Raw genomic sequence first — 15,338 nt, 5'->3', positions numbered from 1 at the left:
GCAATCAAAGGATTGGTTGCATAACATTTTGCCGTGACTTGGAATTGTGTCTAGAGAACAAAGAACTTTGGCTGTTGGTGAAGGACAAAAACAGTGTCTGAATTAATTTTCTTATATTTTACAGTGGCTTCATAGAGGAAGAAAGAATAAAGTAACTGCATTGTTAAAAATGGGAAATATACAGGCTTCTATGTAGGTACACATTAATGTCATCACATGAGCTATCACTGATAGGTGAAACAAACTAGTCTCTCCTAAGAAACATGATGCTCAAATACAAGCAAAGAGATAGGAAAATGATTCAGTGAAGTCATTACATCCTATACTCCACTCTGCTTAACATTAGTAATTTGCAGATTCTAGCATTAAATAATATAGCCTGTGGCCAGATTGCTCCCAAATGAGCTGAGGTTTTCTTGACAGGGCTTTTCTTCACTGTTTCTTTTTATTAAACATACAGAGATATTTAAGAAGAAGGAATGAAAATCCTTTTTATGCATGGGGAGAAGACATATATGAAGAGAATGTAAAAGACAATAATGCACTACTTTCTGATGGTTCCTGGAACACAGTAGTACTTTTGTATCAGAAGAGTGTATGCTAACTTCAAATCAGCATTTAATGAAGCCAGGCAGGAAATGGGGGATGGGAGAGGGTGCATAGCAAGCAGGTCCTCATCTTGAGGCTAAAGCCCTATATACAAGCCTGAAGAACAGAAAGTGAGCTTTTGTCCAGATTCCTAAAGGCTCTAAAGTGAAAGCATTTCCTTTTCCTCACAAGCAAGCTGGCTTAGAAAAGCTGTGGGGCAGTTGAGGTAAATCATACTAAATTTGGCTAAAAAGATTCCAACACCAGCATGAGCAACAGCAGTGACACTGACATCCTACTCAAGAAAGATAAATTGTCCACCATTGCCCAGGCATCAACTGTTATCATCACTAAGGTCCTTTTTAAAACAGCAACCTGAACTTCCCTAACATAATTAGGTCATCAGAAAAAATTAAAAACAAAAGACTTCAAGATCTTCAAGCAAATCTTCACAGGTACTCTCTATTTCTTTAGCTGTAGTTTTTTTAAGCTGTGAAGAGTTATATGTACCAATTTGAATATATTCTACACTGTACTCCATGCAGGAGTTTTTTTCTGGCTCATATCTAACAAGTATGAGTAACTGAATACAGAGTCAAGAAATCTGTTTATTCACACCACACAGGTTGCTTTTTTTAATACTATTGTCTAGAGACTCACGTACAGACAAGGATTTTGTGCTGTACAACACACAACCATAACACTCCATGCCTAAGATAGCTCAAAGTTACACCACAAAATGATGATGTGTCAGTACAGGCCATCAGAACTGCAAAACAAACATTAAGATGACACTGGTTAGCACAATGGGGGTATTGCTGTCACCACTGGTTTATCCTTTCTCAAGTTTTTTTCTAGCACTCTGGTAATTGAATATTTTCAAGAAGATACTGCATGTGGATAATGAGATAACTTGGAAATTTCTGTTGTGATTTATCCTGAAGCAGGAGAGGCAGAATTGGATAAAAACACACTGTGAAGAGATCCTCATTTTGTCAGGTCCATTGCATAGCTCAACAGGTTCCTGGGTGCTGTGGGCTCCCAGTCACCCTGGCAATAAAAATAAATAATAAAGCAGCCTACCTGCCTATGCTATGCCAGGACCTGGAGACCAAGGAAAAGGTCAAATCCCACATTAATACTGCAACAAAACCAACCAGAACAGTCATATCTTAGGCTCCTAAGAAGCTGGTCTGAAAGTTGTGGGCTAAGAAGAAATTCCCAGTTTCCCCTACAGCTGAGGGAGGCAGAATCAAATGCACAAGACAGCCCTAAGCACCATCAGAAAGGATAAACATGAAGATAATCTGGGCTTCTTCAGCAAAACTATGGTTGCAACCAAAGCCTGGCAGAAAGCCAGAGCGGCAGAGAGACATAGGTCAGGGACAAAAGCTGTTTCCAGCTTCCTCAGCTGCTTTGGGAAGAGTTGTGAATGAGTCCTGAGAGACCTGGTGGTCCAGAGCCTTTACGGCACGTGGTTCTCACAATCATGTAACTATTCTCTGCTCTGAATGAAGTTTCTGATTGCTGCTCTGGTTTCCTGTAGGCAGCCACAGAGTGCTTCAGCCACCTCCACATGATTATATAAAGCATAGGCAAGATGAGTGGTGCCTCTTTGTCTTCATACATGACTGACTGACATGTGCAGTAGAAGGCCTCATCCCACTGGAAGACAATATTGGACAATGTAACACATGGACCTTCTCCCCACTGGATGACAGACTAGAAGATGGTAGTCATTTGCAGGTAGTATAAAATTCTGTGGGTTCAATGACTTCTCAATTCTGGTTATTGAAAATGCCACTTCTGAAAGAGTTTTAAATTAGATTAATGAGAGTGAAAGCTATTTACACATGCCCTCTAAAGCTCTTCCAAGAACTACATGGACTTGACTGCTGGGTGGTCCCAACAAGGCAGGAGAACCAGATACAGCAGTACAGGATGGAGATGCTTTGTTTTTCTGGCTTGCATCACCTAATGTGTTTTCAGGATCTACTGAAACTGTTTCCTGTACTACCATTCACTTTATTGGGAGTGCTGGTCATATGTGAAACCCTTTAGTCCTTTGCTTTATTTTACTTCTGTAAAAGGTAGAATGCTTTATTTTTTCAGACTAAGGTAAATATCCATGCCCTAAATAAAAAACCAGGTTTAGTGAAACATATGGTAAAAGAGCTAATTAGATTAGAGGGGATCTTCTAGCCCTTCTGCTCTCTTCAGGCTAAGGAAACTAATTTAAGAAGATTAGAAAATTTTCATTAATTTTCTAAAGCAGGTTCAAAAATTAAATAGTCACTGAAGCTACTTTAAATATCTAACTTTTCTTTGTTATTCACTGCAGTCTGTATGAAGCATAAAATATTTGTTTCATTATCTATGCAAACAAACGTTATCTTTCTAGGCACAATTTATTGAGTTAGATGTAGAAATTACTTATTGTACTGCTTGGATTTAGCCAAAATTGGAGATCTTGAATATCTGAACAGTATGATGTATTATTTCCTGTTGATATATGTTCTTTGTGTAACCTATAAGGCAAAAGAACAGGTCTCTCAATAGAATTTTTAATAAATCTGGGTTTTTAGCAAAGAAAGAGCATCTCCTTGCATTTGCACCACAGGGTTCTGCAGCAGTTTCAAGAAGGCTATGGTTTTACTGGGCCTTATGAATCCTCGTTACATGTCAAGTCTGCTGAAACCATGACATTTCACTACTATGTCAGGTTCATCTTAATCTTCTTAGAGGTAAAATAATATCCTTTTCCAATAATAAGTAGGGGATTAAAAAGCAAATACTACTATACTGGCTTGAACCATAGAATTAAGGAATAAGGGTATTTTAAAATTAATTTTCATCTTCTCTCCACATCGTCAAATTCTGTAATTTTATTACACCTTTATAGCACTTTCTGGAGCAAACTAATCTGAGTTCTCAGGAGATGTAGAGGAGAAAAGAAGAAGAAACTGGTGCTTGAATAGAGGGTATCCCTCACTTGAATCACAGTAATTCAATAAATAAATTAAGATGTGCATGACAGGCAGTCCTTCTGGTTATGTCTCCACTGGTAATTCTTACCCTTTCTTCTGACCATCTATACCAAGTCAGTCCTAGCTGGGAAGAAGTGATGGGAATACAATATCCTACTTTCTGCAAATATAGCAAATCCCACTCTTCAGTCTAAATCCTCCTCCCAAATCCACTGAATCCCAAGAAAAAATATTCTGTTCAGTGAAGAACTGTCACAGATAATCCCCTAGCCCACAAAGTCAAGGCTTTTGCCATGGTCTCCATTTGACCCCTAGATACATAATCTATTTTTTATAGAATAATCATGTTCATTATTATGTTGTTCCCCAAGCCCCATAAAAGAAGGAACTAGTTCACAGGGTGCCTAAATCCCACAGATTTTAATCTAGGAAACTATCCAGCAGTGATAACTCATTGACATCAGGCAAAAAGTACAGTCCAATATTTCACCAACCTTCAGAAATTCATGATGAAACACCATCATCTTCTCCCCCAGTTTAACAGGGCATCAGTGTCATCAGTAAATGTGAGCTGGTTAGGTCTAGACTGATGAATCTGGAGTTGTCCAAAGGCAACAGGGTGCCAAGAAAAAAAAAGCAACCAAAACACAGTATATCTTGCTCTCCTAGCAGATGAAAACCATTGGCCAAGTTCATCTCAAAAGCAGGAAGGCAATTCAGCCCCACTGAAGAAAAATGAAGATAAAATTGGCTCCAAAGTTGTTTGGACATTCAAGACACGTTTGTCTTCTTGAACCTCTGTAGGCAAGGCCAACTTTGTGAAAGCATCTCCTCATGTTAAGCAAAGTGAGAAGAAAATCCCCACGTTTGAAGTCTTAGTTGTACAACTTCACAACCATACAGAATTAAAATAAATTTACTTTTAGATAGATTCTTTATGCTCTGGGATATAATTCCAGTCCCCTACAACTTAATTAGCTAAATACACAATGTAACCTTCCATCTGGTAGAGTAATTTAACAAGAATAATTGTGTACCACCATAACTCAACGAGACACTGAGGAAAACCATTGAAATGCTATTTCCTTTCCTTTGGAAGAGAATTATGTACAATTTCAGCATGCTTTGCATTTCTAACAGTTAAAGCCAACAGGGAGGTATCACTCTCATTTATATTACTTTCCCATGAGAAAATCAAAAGCAAAGTACAAAACTTATGCCTTTGCTCATGAATGGCTCTATAATACTCACTTGGCTTTAGCCACAACATGTTATTTGGCAGCTAAACCCCCTAATTAGAGTTGTGGGTTTGAATAGATTTTTCAGTGAAACTATGTTTTGCAGGATTTTGGAGAAGTGCAGTGTTTGCTAACCGATATCTTCTATTTTGGATGATCCCATACCATGTGATTTCCACTTCTCACTTCTCTGTTTTTCATCTTTAGATGTTCTTTACTTATCTAAAATTTTTCAACTGTTCCTGCTCTAGATACAGTGGAAGAAAATTTCTAGTCCTACTAAAATCAAACTGGACAGTTTCTACAGACTTCAAAGAGTCTCAAATTTTATATGCAGTATTTTGTAACTTATTTATCCAGAGGGAATAAGCTTTGAAATACCCATTAAAACATTCCACTTTGTTTTCAATGGACATTATGCTCTTAAAATGCTTTAGATTTTAGGACTGCTCCCTGTTGCTTATTGAAGGGGTTTCTTTAGGTTCAAAAGTCAAAAAGGTGTCTAGTATCTGATTACTTGCTTATCAAAAAGTTATGCAAGGCACTTCTTAATGCTAATTTTAAAAGCATTTTTGAAAACAGTGCAAGAAAGTTTTTATGTACTTACATGAAGCAGAACTTCATAATTCAATTTTGGCTATACACTGGTCAGTAAAAGAACTAAGACAGTGTTTTGATCAAGATTGTATAATTAGTTTCATTATGAAAAAGGGTTGGTAGTGTCATAAAATAATTACTGGCAAAACAGAACATGACAATATATACATGGAGTGGGATTTTTGCTAAAAACAAAAGACAATCTGGAAACTAAGTAAATTTTTTATCCACTCACAAAAAATTTTATTTCTGCAATTAATAATGAGTGTTAAAAAAATGCATCAGAGGAATAACCTTCCACTGATGGGAAGACTATGATGGTCTTCATTAGAATCATTCTGGTGATGACTCCTGTTGAACCCTGGTGCAGGCCCTGGCAGCTTTCATGATACCAAAGCATACCTACACAAGTTCTTTTCTCTTTGACAGTGTCATTAAGCCTACGCTAGCATTCATTTTTATTTAGTTTTAAGATATCTCAAATAAATTCTCCTCTAACTTGAGCTCAATCAGAATGACAGGACATCTCTCCTCAGCCGCAGCTCTGATGGGCTGGAGACACGAGCAGGCCCACACCGTAGCTACAACCACATCACATTTCCTTGGAGCTGCTGGCTCCCAGGGCCTGCACACCAGCTTGGCCTCTTCATTACATGAATCCGGGAGCTCTGCCTTCGATTAAGTCTGCAATTGCAAGTGGAAGCTTTTTCTCTTTCTAAAAATTCCTACTACTAATTACATGCTCTGAAGTTATTGATACTGAATTTGGGAAGGCTGAAAATGTTTGGTGAAGAGGAGTCAAGATCAGGGTACCTTTCCTCCTTCTCACTGTGATAAGTACTGATTTCTTCTGAGCACATTACCTAGTCCAAATTTGTCGAGACTGTTCACCAGTCCAGGAAAATATGGAGTCTGGAGAGGCAGGAATGCTTAGCATCCCTGGAAAATGGGATAAAATTAGGAGAATCATATGTTTGCCTCATTTCCCTGCTTCAATAAACAAATTGCCTCTCCCATTTATTGTTCTTGCTCATAAATTCAGAGAAAAATAGCACTTCTCTCCACTGAGATGGACCTCCTCATTTTGGCAGACATGGTAATTGAGGGTTTGGTATACTCCAAGGTTGGGGTTTTTTTAAATAAAAACCAAAAGAAAGCCAGCTTTTTCATATACTGTTACATCACAAAAGAATGTTTTTCCTAGAAAATGCAAACAGAAATAAAATTTGGTGGCACAAAAGGGGGAAGGAGAAAAACCTTCACACACAAAATGTTTTTCTTCTGATCTTCAACTGCTACAGTAAATTACTGAGTCACTAAGCGCACAAAGTACAGTAAGAAAATATTCTAATTAATTTCTTTTCTTAAAAATTACGTCTGCTGAGTTCTCATTCAGGAATCTTTCATTCTCATTTACACAAGAGCTACACTGTTATTCTACTGCCTAATCAGGTTAACTTAATATGCGTTTTACAGAGTGATCATCATGGCTGTGCAGGGCAAACTTCTTCCTCTCTTTCATCATAATATTAAATCCTTCATCTCCTCTTTTTTCCTGTATGGAATTACACAACTTCTCCCATCCAAGGAAGAACCTCGTACTATTTGTTATTTAAAAAAAATCCTATGCTATATTTCCATTGAATATGTTTCCAATTTTTGGAAAGTGAGCTACAAACATCTTCTCAAATTGTTACACTGTAAGAGATGTTCAGATCCCTAAGCACAATGCAAGTTGTAAGCCTACAACTCCATCTGCAAAGAAAGATTCAACTGGCACAAAATCAAAATAAATAGAAATACTGATTGACATTCCCATTCTTCCATGATTGTGCTAAACTCAGGAAAGAAAAAACAGTTCATACTTGATATGATGATGTCCCCAGGAATTTCTTCAAAAAAAAAAAAAAAACATCATGCAGAAATTCCATCTACAGCACCATAAAAAAAAGTATACAGCTTTGGCCAGAGAGCTAACCCTTGTTGGAACTTACTGGCTTTTGCTGGTTTGTATAAACACTTTTATATAAAAAGTGAAATTTTAAAGATTGGAGAAAGTGCAAATGTTAGGGCCATTTGCCAGAATTTCTGCATTTTGAAAAGGTAAAAGAAAAAATAGAAAAAAAAATTGAAAAGCTCTTCTACCGTACCAAACCCATGTTGCTTATTGTGCTTTGTATCCTCACAAAGAGGATAATATTTTCCTGGACAGATAGTCACAGACAAGAGGAGCTCAACAAGCAAAAGTTCCCCTTATTAAATGATCAGATTTTCAAAAGTACATGGCTCCCATCAGAGCTCTTAAAAAAGTCAGTATGAATTTCAAAAGTGTTCAGTAATAGGGAGGTATTTTCAAACCTCTCTGGGTAATTTAGACACATTAGTCTCATTGAAAGTTAATGAGCCATGTGCTGCTTAAAATTTTGGGTGCTTTACAGAAAACACATTACAGCTAGTAACCACGGTGCAAGTTTTGGAGATTTTCAAAATTTGATCTTATGCTCTTTACACTGAATTCTGCTCGTAGCTACAGACGTGTAGCTTCTCATGGTGTATTTATCTATCCAGTGAAGCAATAGCTCCCCTTGCTCTACTCTTTTCAAAGTCTGTCAACACCAAGCATCTGAATGCAGCTGTGCAAAGAGTTGCATACCCTGGCCTCTAGCCCCTAGGACAGTCCCAATCCTCCATGCAGCTAAACTTTCTGAAGCCCACTGCTGACAACTTCTGCTGCATCTTGCACAGAAAGGAACAATCCAGATGGCTGAGACTTGTTGAGTAACCACAGTCACTGCACTAGGATGTTAACTCTGGTACCTAAACATTGACAGAGCAAGACTAAGTCTTTTCCTAGTTATCTAAGCATTCCACCATTCTAGATACTAGAAGTGTAAAAGCTGCAGAAAATATTTTCCTTTGTACCATTCTTTCAGAAGTAATATTTAGAAGATTAAAAAGGAGATGTCACTTCAGGACTAATTAGGAAAGATTAAATGGATTACTGAACAAGAAAGTAAGCAAGCAAAATTCATGATTTACTATGCCTGTGTGACACCTGGTGTTCCCTTAGCACTGAAAAACACATTAGGATGTCAGGGAAGAATCATTCAGCTTTGTTTCCCATTAAATCTGATCTCAGAGTACCTGATTCAATCAGAGTTATCTTACAAGAGCATTTTAACAACATTGGAGAAGAGAAATATACCTCTGTATCTTATATTATAAAGATAAAAAAAAAAAGTAACCTAAAAAGCAAAACAAAGCTGTAATTAAAAGTCACAACAGGTATTCCTTTCTTAAGGCTGAAAGGAATGTGGGGTCTGCCTTCATATGAATTGCTGACTTCATGCAGGTTCAGCACCACAGAGGGTTTGCCAGGAGCCAGTGGCAATAAGAGTTCATAGCCTAAAGGGAAGGAAAAGAGGTTCACCCCTCGTGGCAAAGGTCAGATTTCTGCAGGCTTACAGCCTGTCCATATACATGAGTGTTCGTGGGACATCTTTGTCTAGTAAGGTCCCGTGAGGATGGCACAGGCTCCACAATGTCCCCTCTGCTTGGAGGATGGCCTAGAGCCACCCAGATCAGTTTGGGGTCATTTGACTTGTGTCGATTTGGTTCCTGTTGCTTTTACACTCAGCCTGATGAACAACCATTGAAAACTTTGTGGGGATGTAGCTAAGACTGGAATTAAACATCTCTAGCACACAGAGAGACTGGATGTGTAAACAGGATATTAACAGTTGCTATTTTCACGGATATGGAGAGATATCAAATATCCTCTGTGGGTAACATACAACATGCTGTACACTTCATTGTATTTGCTTATCAGAATTACTATGTCAATGTCATAGAAATGTTTATATTAATGATTATATTAGTATTTGTCTATTTATTCTGTAGATATCTTTTCAGAGAGTCATCATGTCCTTTGTTCAATTTTGGAACTGATGCACTGCATGCCCAAATATTTGGAATAACATAAAGAAAACATCTGGATTTAATTATATTATAGTCCTCTTATGCAGACAATGGGAATTGAATTAAGGAATATTTTGAAACCCCCACAGAGATATAAAAGTATTAGCAGCTGCACGAGAACTTTACTGTTACAAAGTCTGAAAATGTTTTGTTTTACAGATCAACAGGCTGACACATCATAAATATCAATCATAACATTTAAGATACATAAACATGGAAGAAAAATTAAAGCTTGCATTTCAAATACATGTAGATGAATTCATAGCATTTAGAAGATGCAAAATGCATTCTTTTGTTCAAAAAACGAAAATGTATAGTCTATTGGCATAGAAAATATATGTTGTATGGTGGTATTAAACAGAGACCCACATAAGGGCTTATTATGTTGAACAGCCCGAACAAGATTTTATAGAATCTTGTTATATTGCCACCATATTGTACAAAGGGTAATTCAGCTAGAATAAATTAGCATTTTGCTTTTCATGCTTCCATTCCTTTGAAAATATTTGGGGATATAATATGACTTAGAGAGTCTGCCCAGAAGTATTAGATACAGGCTGGATTTTCTCTCTGAATATCTTCTGGTTCCAAATGCCACTTCTTTTCAAGTCAGTTTTGCAGTTAGTTTTCAATCACCCAGTGGCAAAATCGCATTCAAAGGCTGTTAGCACAGTAGGGGGTCAGACTTTCTCTCTGAACGTAACTATATCACTCAACAGCAGACTCATGCAATAAGCGATCTAATGTTTTCTTTTCCTTTTCCCCCCTCCTCTGAGTGTCTCCCTGCATTCCTGGATACCAGTCACTGCACCAAGGTCCTGAGGCAACAGCCACATGGACTCCACTGCCATTCTAGCTTTTTTTATGGTGCAGAAAAACCTAAGTCTACAGTTAACCTGCTGTCAAGATAATATATTCAATTGTTAGATCTTCTAAAATATTCTAAAACCTTCAAAAGAACATTTTCTATGTGTCAGAAGAGATGCAAAATGGACACAGTGCAGCGCTGGTAATGGCAAGGTCACAGATTGGATCCCCGTATGGGCCATTCACTGAAGTGTGGGACTCCGTGATCCTTCTGGGTCTCTTCCAGCTCAGAATACTCTGTGATACGCATACAAACTCTGACAGCCAATGACACAAAATATGATATTAATCCAATTCCTCCTCTTTCCATGATTTCCCCTCAAAATGCCCTGAAAGACATTGTCTAAAAGCAGAATACCATCTGAAGATAGACACTTTATCTACCAAGCAGGGCAGAGATAGTTGTTAAAGCCAGAAGAAAGGCACAGAAAATAAAGATCCATGAAATGATGTTTAGGAACAAAATTTATCAGAACTGAAGCCTGCACTAGCTGTCAGCACTAGGAAACACCAACTCTTGGTACCATGTAGCCAGGCTAACCTTGGAAATATGTGGTCTGGATCTTTGAACTTACTCATGGCATCATCTTGAACTTATGGAATATGATATATGCCTTGCTGAGGGACAGCCTGGTTAAAATAAAGGGTGGGAGAATTGCTGGGCAAGGGGCTCGAATAAATGACGCTAACTCACCCGTTTTACGAAGTGGAAAATCATCCTTAGCATCCTGTGCTCCTGGTAAAGTATATTTGTATGGTGGTGAGGCCCCACTCAGGGGTGGAGAGCTTTGATCCAGTGAGGTATGGTGGGCAGCCCTGCAGCAGACACAGAGGTCACAAATTAGCTGTCACTGAGGTGACCAGCAGTAACTATCCACACATGTTGTACACGTCTCAGCTGTGTTTATGTTCTTGTTCCTCTAAGTGTGCACAAACCACAGGCTCATGTAACCAATTTCACTCTTACAGTAAGTTATGGAACTCCTTGGGATTCCCAAAAACACATTTTTTGCACTCATTACAGAAATCACATAGGATAAGATTCATGTTGATCTACAGACAGGGTCTGTCTCCAGTTTGGGGAATTGACCATTTCAGGTGGCTGCTTTTTAATATGAATCAGGTGACACACAGCAATAACCACTTAAGGCATGTTTATCATATACAAATAGATGTATATTGATCAAACCTTCTCTGTACAAAAGTGGGGGATTTTCAGGGCCGGAGGGCTTGCATAAAATAACCAGAAATACTGACCTATTATCTCTTGGATACCCCCCTCCCCCCAAATTATTTTGTGGACAAGGTAAATGAAACCTTGACTTTAAATTCAAATTTGTAAATTTTGTGACCACACCACTCTGCAGCATATAGCACTCATGTCAGCAGAGAAGCTTCAAGTCGAAGAGTGTTTTCTGACAACTGCTGTATGAAAGAAATATTGTGGACAGAGATTTCTGAAGCACATAGAAATTGCATCATGTGGCTCAGAAACAGGGGTTGGGTTTTTTTTTTTTATCTTGAGAGGGAGAGAAGGAAAGGAGAAAAACTTTCAAACTTTGTGTTTATCTAAAGATTATTTTACTTGGCCTTTTACAGACTCTGCTTGTCTTTCCAACGCAGTGTGGTTAATCAATAATATGTCTCTATCATGAGAGGAAGCACTATTTCTGTAGCATAGCAGAAGGCATCCTCTGCAGAGCTCCTCATACTCAGTCATCTGAGGCTCAGATTATTAGTCCAGAAATCTTACATGTTCAAGAGACTTTTACAAATTATTTGGAAGGAAAAAATTAATTAATTAATTACTAATCCACCAAACACAATGTAACTGTATATTAAGTCATTTTACCCAAATGCTCTGGTTAGCTCAGAATGCAAACTCCAAGGGCCAACCTTCAGCAATCCTTTTCAAAAAGAATAAGTAAAAGATAGAAATCTGGTGTACCATAAGCACTTCTGCTTGTCCTATTGAAGATAAATGCAGACATGGCATTTAAGTCTTTCAGAAATGCAGACAGTTCATTTTGTTTGATTCATTTATGTGGGGAATAAAACCTGCAAAACTGTAAACTCTTAACATGTCAATAAACCATTTGAAGGACTCAACAAAATCACTTGTTTCCATGGTCTAAGGAGATTCTTGTCAAGGCCAAGTTATCATAAGAATATGCAGTTTGGATACTAAAATCCATGAGTCAGAAAAGTTAAATGACCACAGTCTTTCTCAAAATCCTTGTGAATTGCTAACACCATTCAAGAAACTTCACTGGAAGCAAAGCAGCGTCTCTTCAAGAGGAAATGTTTTGTGATTGATTCAAAATCCAAGTAAGACAAACACAAAGTTGTTCTAACTGCAAGAAAATAAGATACTTGGAAAAATGACAGGCATGGTTGTAAAATTTGTGATAGCAACAGCTATAGAAGCTACAGATGAAGCAGCTGAAATAAAAGCAATTATACAGATTTTTGAGAGAGTCTTGTTCTGTATAGTTCTCATCACTTAACACCAAATACTCCTCAGTTCAACCAGAAATATAACACTTCTGGCTTTTTGCTAATCTTTGGGTTGAACTGCTGCCTTGCTCTGGAGGCAGACTCTCAACACCCCTGCTGGAAAAGCATTCTGCCAAGTTTTAGCTGATACCTCAACAAGACAAGGAAGCAGCTTAATACTGAACATACGTGTACCAGAGCTTGGGGTGACGGCTCATGGAATGATTCTTCCCATTTGCTGGAGAGTCTTTTGTAGCTGATTTACTTAACAGGAACTCTTGAAGTTTCTGCTTCACTTCTGTACTGGCCACTGCCCCTAAAAAATAGAGTTAAATGCATCTTATCTTTACTTTAAAAAAATTACCTTTTTAAAGAAAACAAACCCCAAAACAGAGTCTGTGCCTTATTGCTGGAAGTTTTGTAAACTATAAACTAACTATTGGTAGAAAAAGTCAAAGAGATAACATTTGGATTAAATGCTTGTCTGTGGAAGACTGAAGCTGGCCATGGCTCAAAAATCCAGTGAAGTCATAAGGAATATTTCAACAGTAGATGAGGCCATTTATCCAGGGCCAGATGTATCTAAAGAATTTAAATTATTTCCTGATAGTTTCCAACAATCTGAATACAAAACCAACAATAGAACTAAAAAGACAGTAACAAAAGGTCAGTTTTGAGTTTTCAGTAATGAATGTTTTTTCTTTTAATAAAGTACTAGTAGTAACACAGCAAAATTGTCCTCTGAACACTGTCTTGGTTATAAACAGAACACTGCAGAAAGAGCCAGCAGTGATTCTTTTAATTGAAGCCTCTTAAGAGCCTCTACGTGCAAAGTCTGGAAGACAGGAGACATTGCATTTTGGCCTCTCTTGGTGGCCAGCTCAATAGAGAACAAAAAGTAGAGCATGTCATTGTAAGGTTAAACTGCCAAGCTTGCAGTATAGGACATGTTTCTTTACTCATAGCCAAAATAGTGTTCATTGAAGAAAAAAAAGTATGAAAACAAAAATATTTTGGTTTTCAATAATCAGTGGCAAAAAAGGGATGACACCTCATTTCTTTCAAAGGTGCAGCACTAAGGCATATTTGATACTCTGAATATTTGGTTATCCAGCCCTGACACACCACAGCTGAGATGCTGAGCATGTCCCATGTGACCCACTGCCCACAGAATACCTCTACTACTGCTCTGCTTCATACTCCAACTCCCCTGCCCACACCTCCCTTCCCTCCTCTACTCATTAAAAAGATCATCACCACCAACAAACTCTGGGGCTGGGGATGGGCCTGGAGGGGTCACAAGCTTCTTGGCTGGCTGTTACATCCTGAGCAGCCACCCAGCAAGCTCAAATTGAGACGGGAACCATTGAGGTCACATCTCTGCTCTTCCTCTGGCAGGAGCACTAATAAAGCCTAACTTCACATGGAGGCTGATTTTTTTTTTTATACTACTTAGAGGAACCTTTTGTTCCTGCAGTTTCCACACCCTCAGATTTCTAGGTCAATAAGATGGAAACTTTTTTATGGGCTCATTGTTCTCTTAAGTACTAGGAGCACCATGGACACCCTAATTTCTAAAGCCTATGACATGGTACACCTACAGCTGTTGAAGTGATATCTTTTTCCACCCAAGGAAAAAAAGCACTTTTCTGCTTCAGTCTTTGTCAGTTAATTCTTGTGCTCATTTAGTAGGGCAAGTAACAGTATCTGTTTGTGGCAGCTTCATTTTGAATATCTTCATACTGTACTTCAACCTGATTTTCCAACTGACCTCACTAAAGAGAATTATTTGTATCTGTCTCCCTCTAGTGAGCACCAAATCCTAACAAACCTTTATAGTTATTTTCTTTATAGCTATAAAAGCTAGAAAAAACTCTTGGTTACGCCTCAAGAAATGTCATCAAGAACAAACACAAGACAGTTTGAAAAAGTCCTAGCAAAATATTTAAAAGATTCATCCTAAGATATTCTTAAATATTTCATTTTATTTTCAGTCTTGAAACAAATCTCAGCAACTAATTTAAATTTTTGCTGTTTTGTAGTACTTTCTGTATTGAGAAAAAAGTTCTTCAGAAAGTTCTCATGTGAAGCTTTATGCTTTCAAATTTTCTCATTTTTTTATACAAAGAGTTTGACTCCTGAGATGCATATCTGTAAGTCTGTCAAGCTGTGCCTTCCTGCAGTCTTCCAAGTCTGCACACAAACCAGAAATGTGTTTCTGTGGGTGAAGTGGGTGGCCCTGCCCTTCTCAAAGCACAGTCTTGACTTCTCGACCTGCGTATTTCACACAGGAATAGGCTTCCTTCAGGTTCCTGTTCATAGTTCATTTTGGCTGGGAGAATGCAAAGGGGAATAGATTCATTTCTTATTAGGATTCATGGTACATTGGCTCTTACTTTCTCGTCCTCTTTCTTTGCCTCGGAGGGGAGGAAGCTGTTGCTCCCTGCGATGCCTCTCCAGTTCCTGCTCTTGTCTCTGCTGCTCCAGTTTCTGCTCTTTTTCAAGGAGTTCTTGCTGTTGTTTAATGGCTAGTAGTTCCTGTTGTAACTTGCACAGAACAAAAAGACATGAGAAAGTGCAGCTTGCA

The 15,338-nt window shown here is 38.1% G+C and overlaps 1 protein-coding gene across 14 annotated transcripts in view; it reads right to left on the bottom strand.

Annotated features, from left to right (window-relative positions):
* The window catches only part of HDAC9 (histone deacetylase 9), a 456,042-nt gene that overhangs the window by 210,557 nt on the left and 230,147 nt on the right, over nucleotides 1–15,338 (bottom strand). For 7 of the 14 annotated variants that reach the window (XM_077175696.1, XM_077175735.1, XM_077175727.1 and 4 more), the window contains 3 exons: nucleotides 15,148–15,298; nucleotides 12,941–13,067; nucleotides 10,950–11,071 (listed from right to left, as the gene is read on the bottom strand). In XM_077175696.1, coding sequence (XP_077031811.1) covers nucleotides 10,950–11,071; nucleotides 12,941–13,067; nucleotides 15,148–15,298 — 400 coding nt within the window. The remainder of the gene's footprint in view (nucleotides 1–10,949; nucleotides 11,072–12,940; nucleotides 13,068–15,147; nucleotides 15,299–15,338) is intronic. The other 7 variants (XM_077175687.1, XM_077175714.1, XM_077175738.1 and 4 more) reach the window with 3 other exon arrangements.

This window comes from Agelaius phoeniceus, chromosome 1, assembly GCF_051311805.1.
Source record: "Agelaius phoeniceus isolate bAgePho1 chromosome 1, bAgePho1.hap1, whole genome shotgun sequence".
Lineage (NCBI taxonomy): Eukaryota > Metazoa > Chordata > Aves > Passeriformes > Icteridae > Agelaius > Agelaius phoeniceus.
This window is presented reverse-complemented; position numbering and strand designations above follow the sequence as displayed.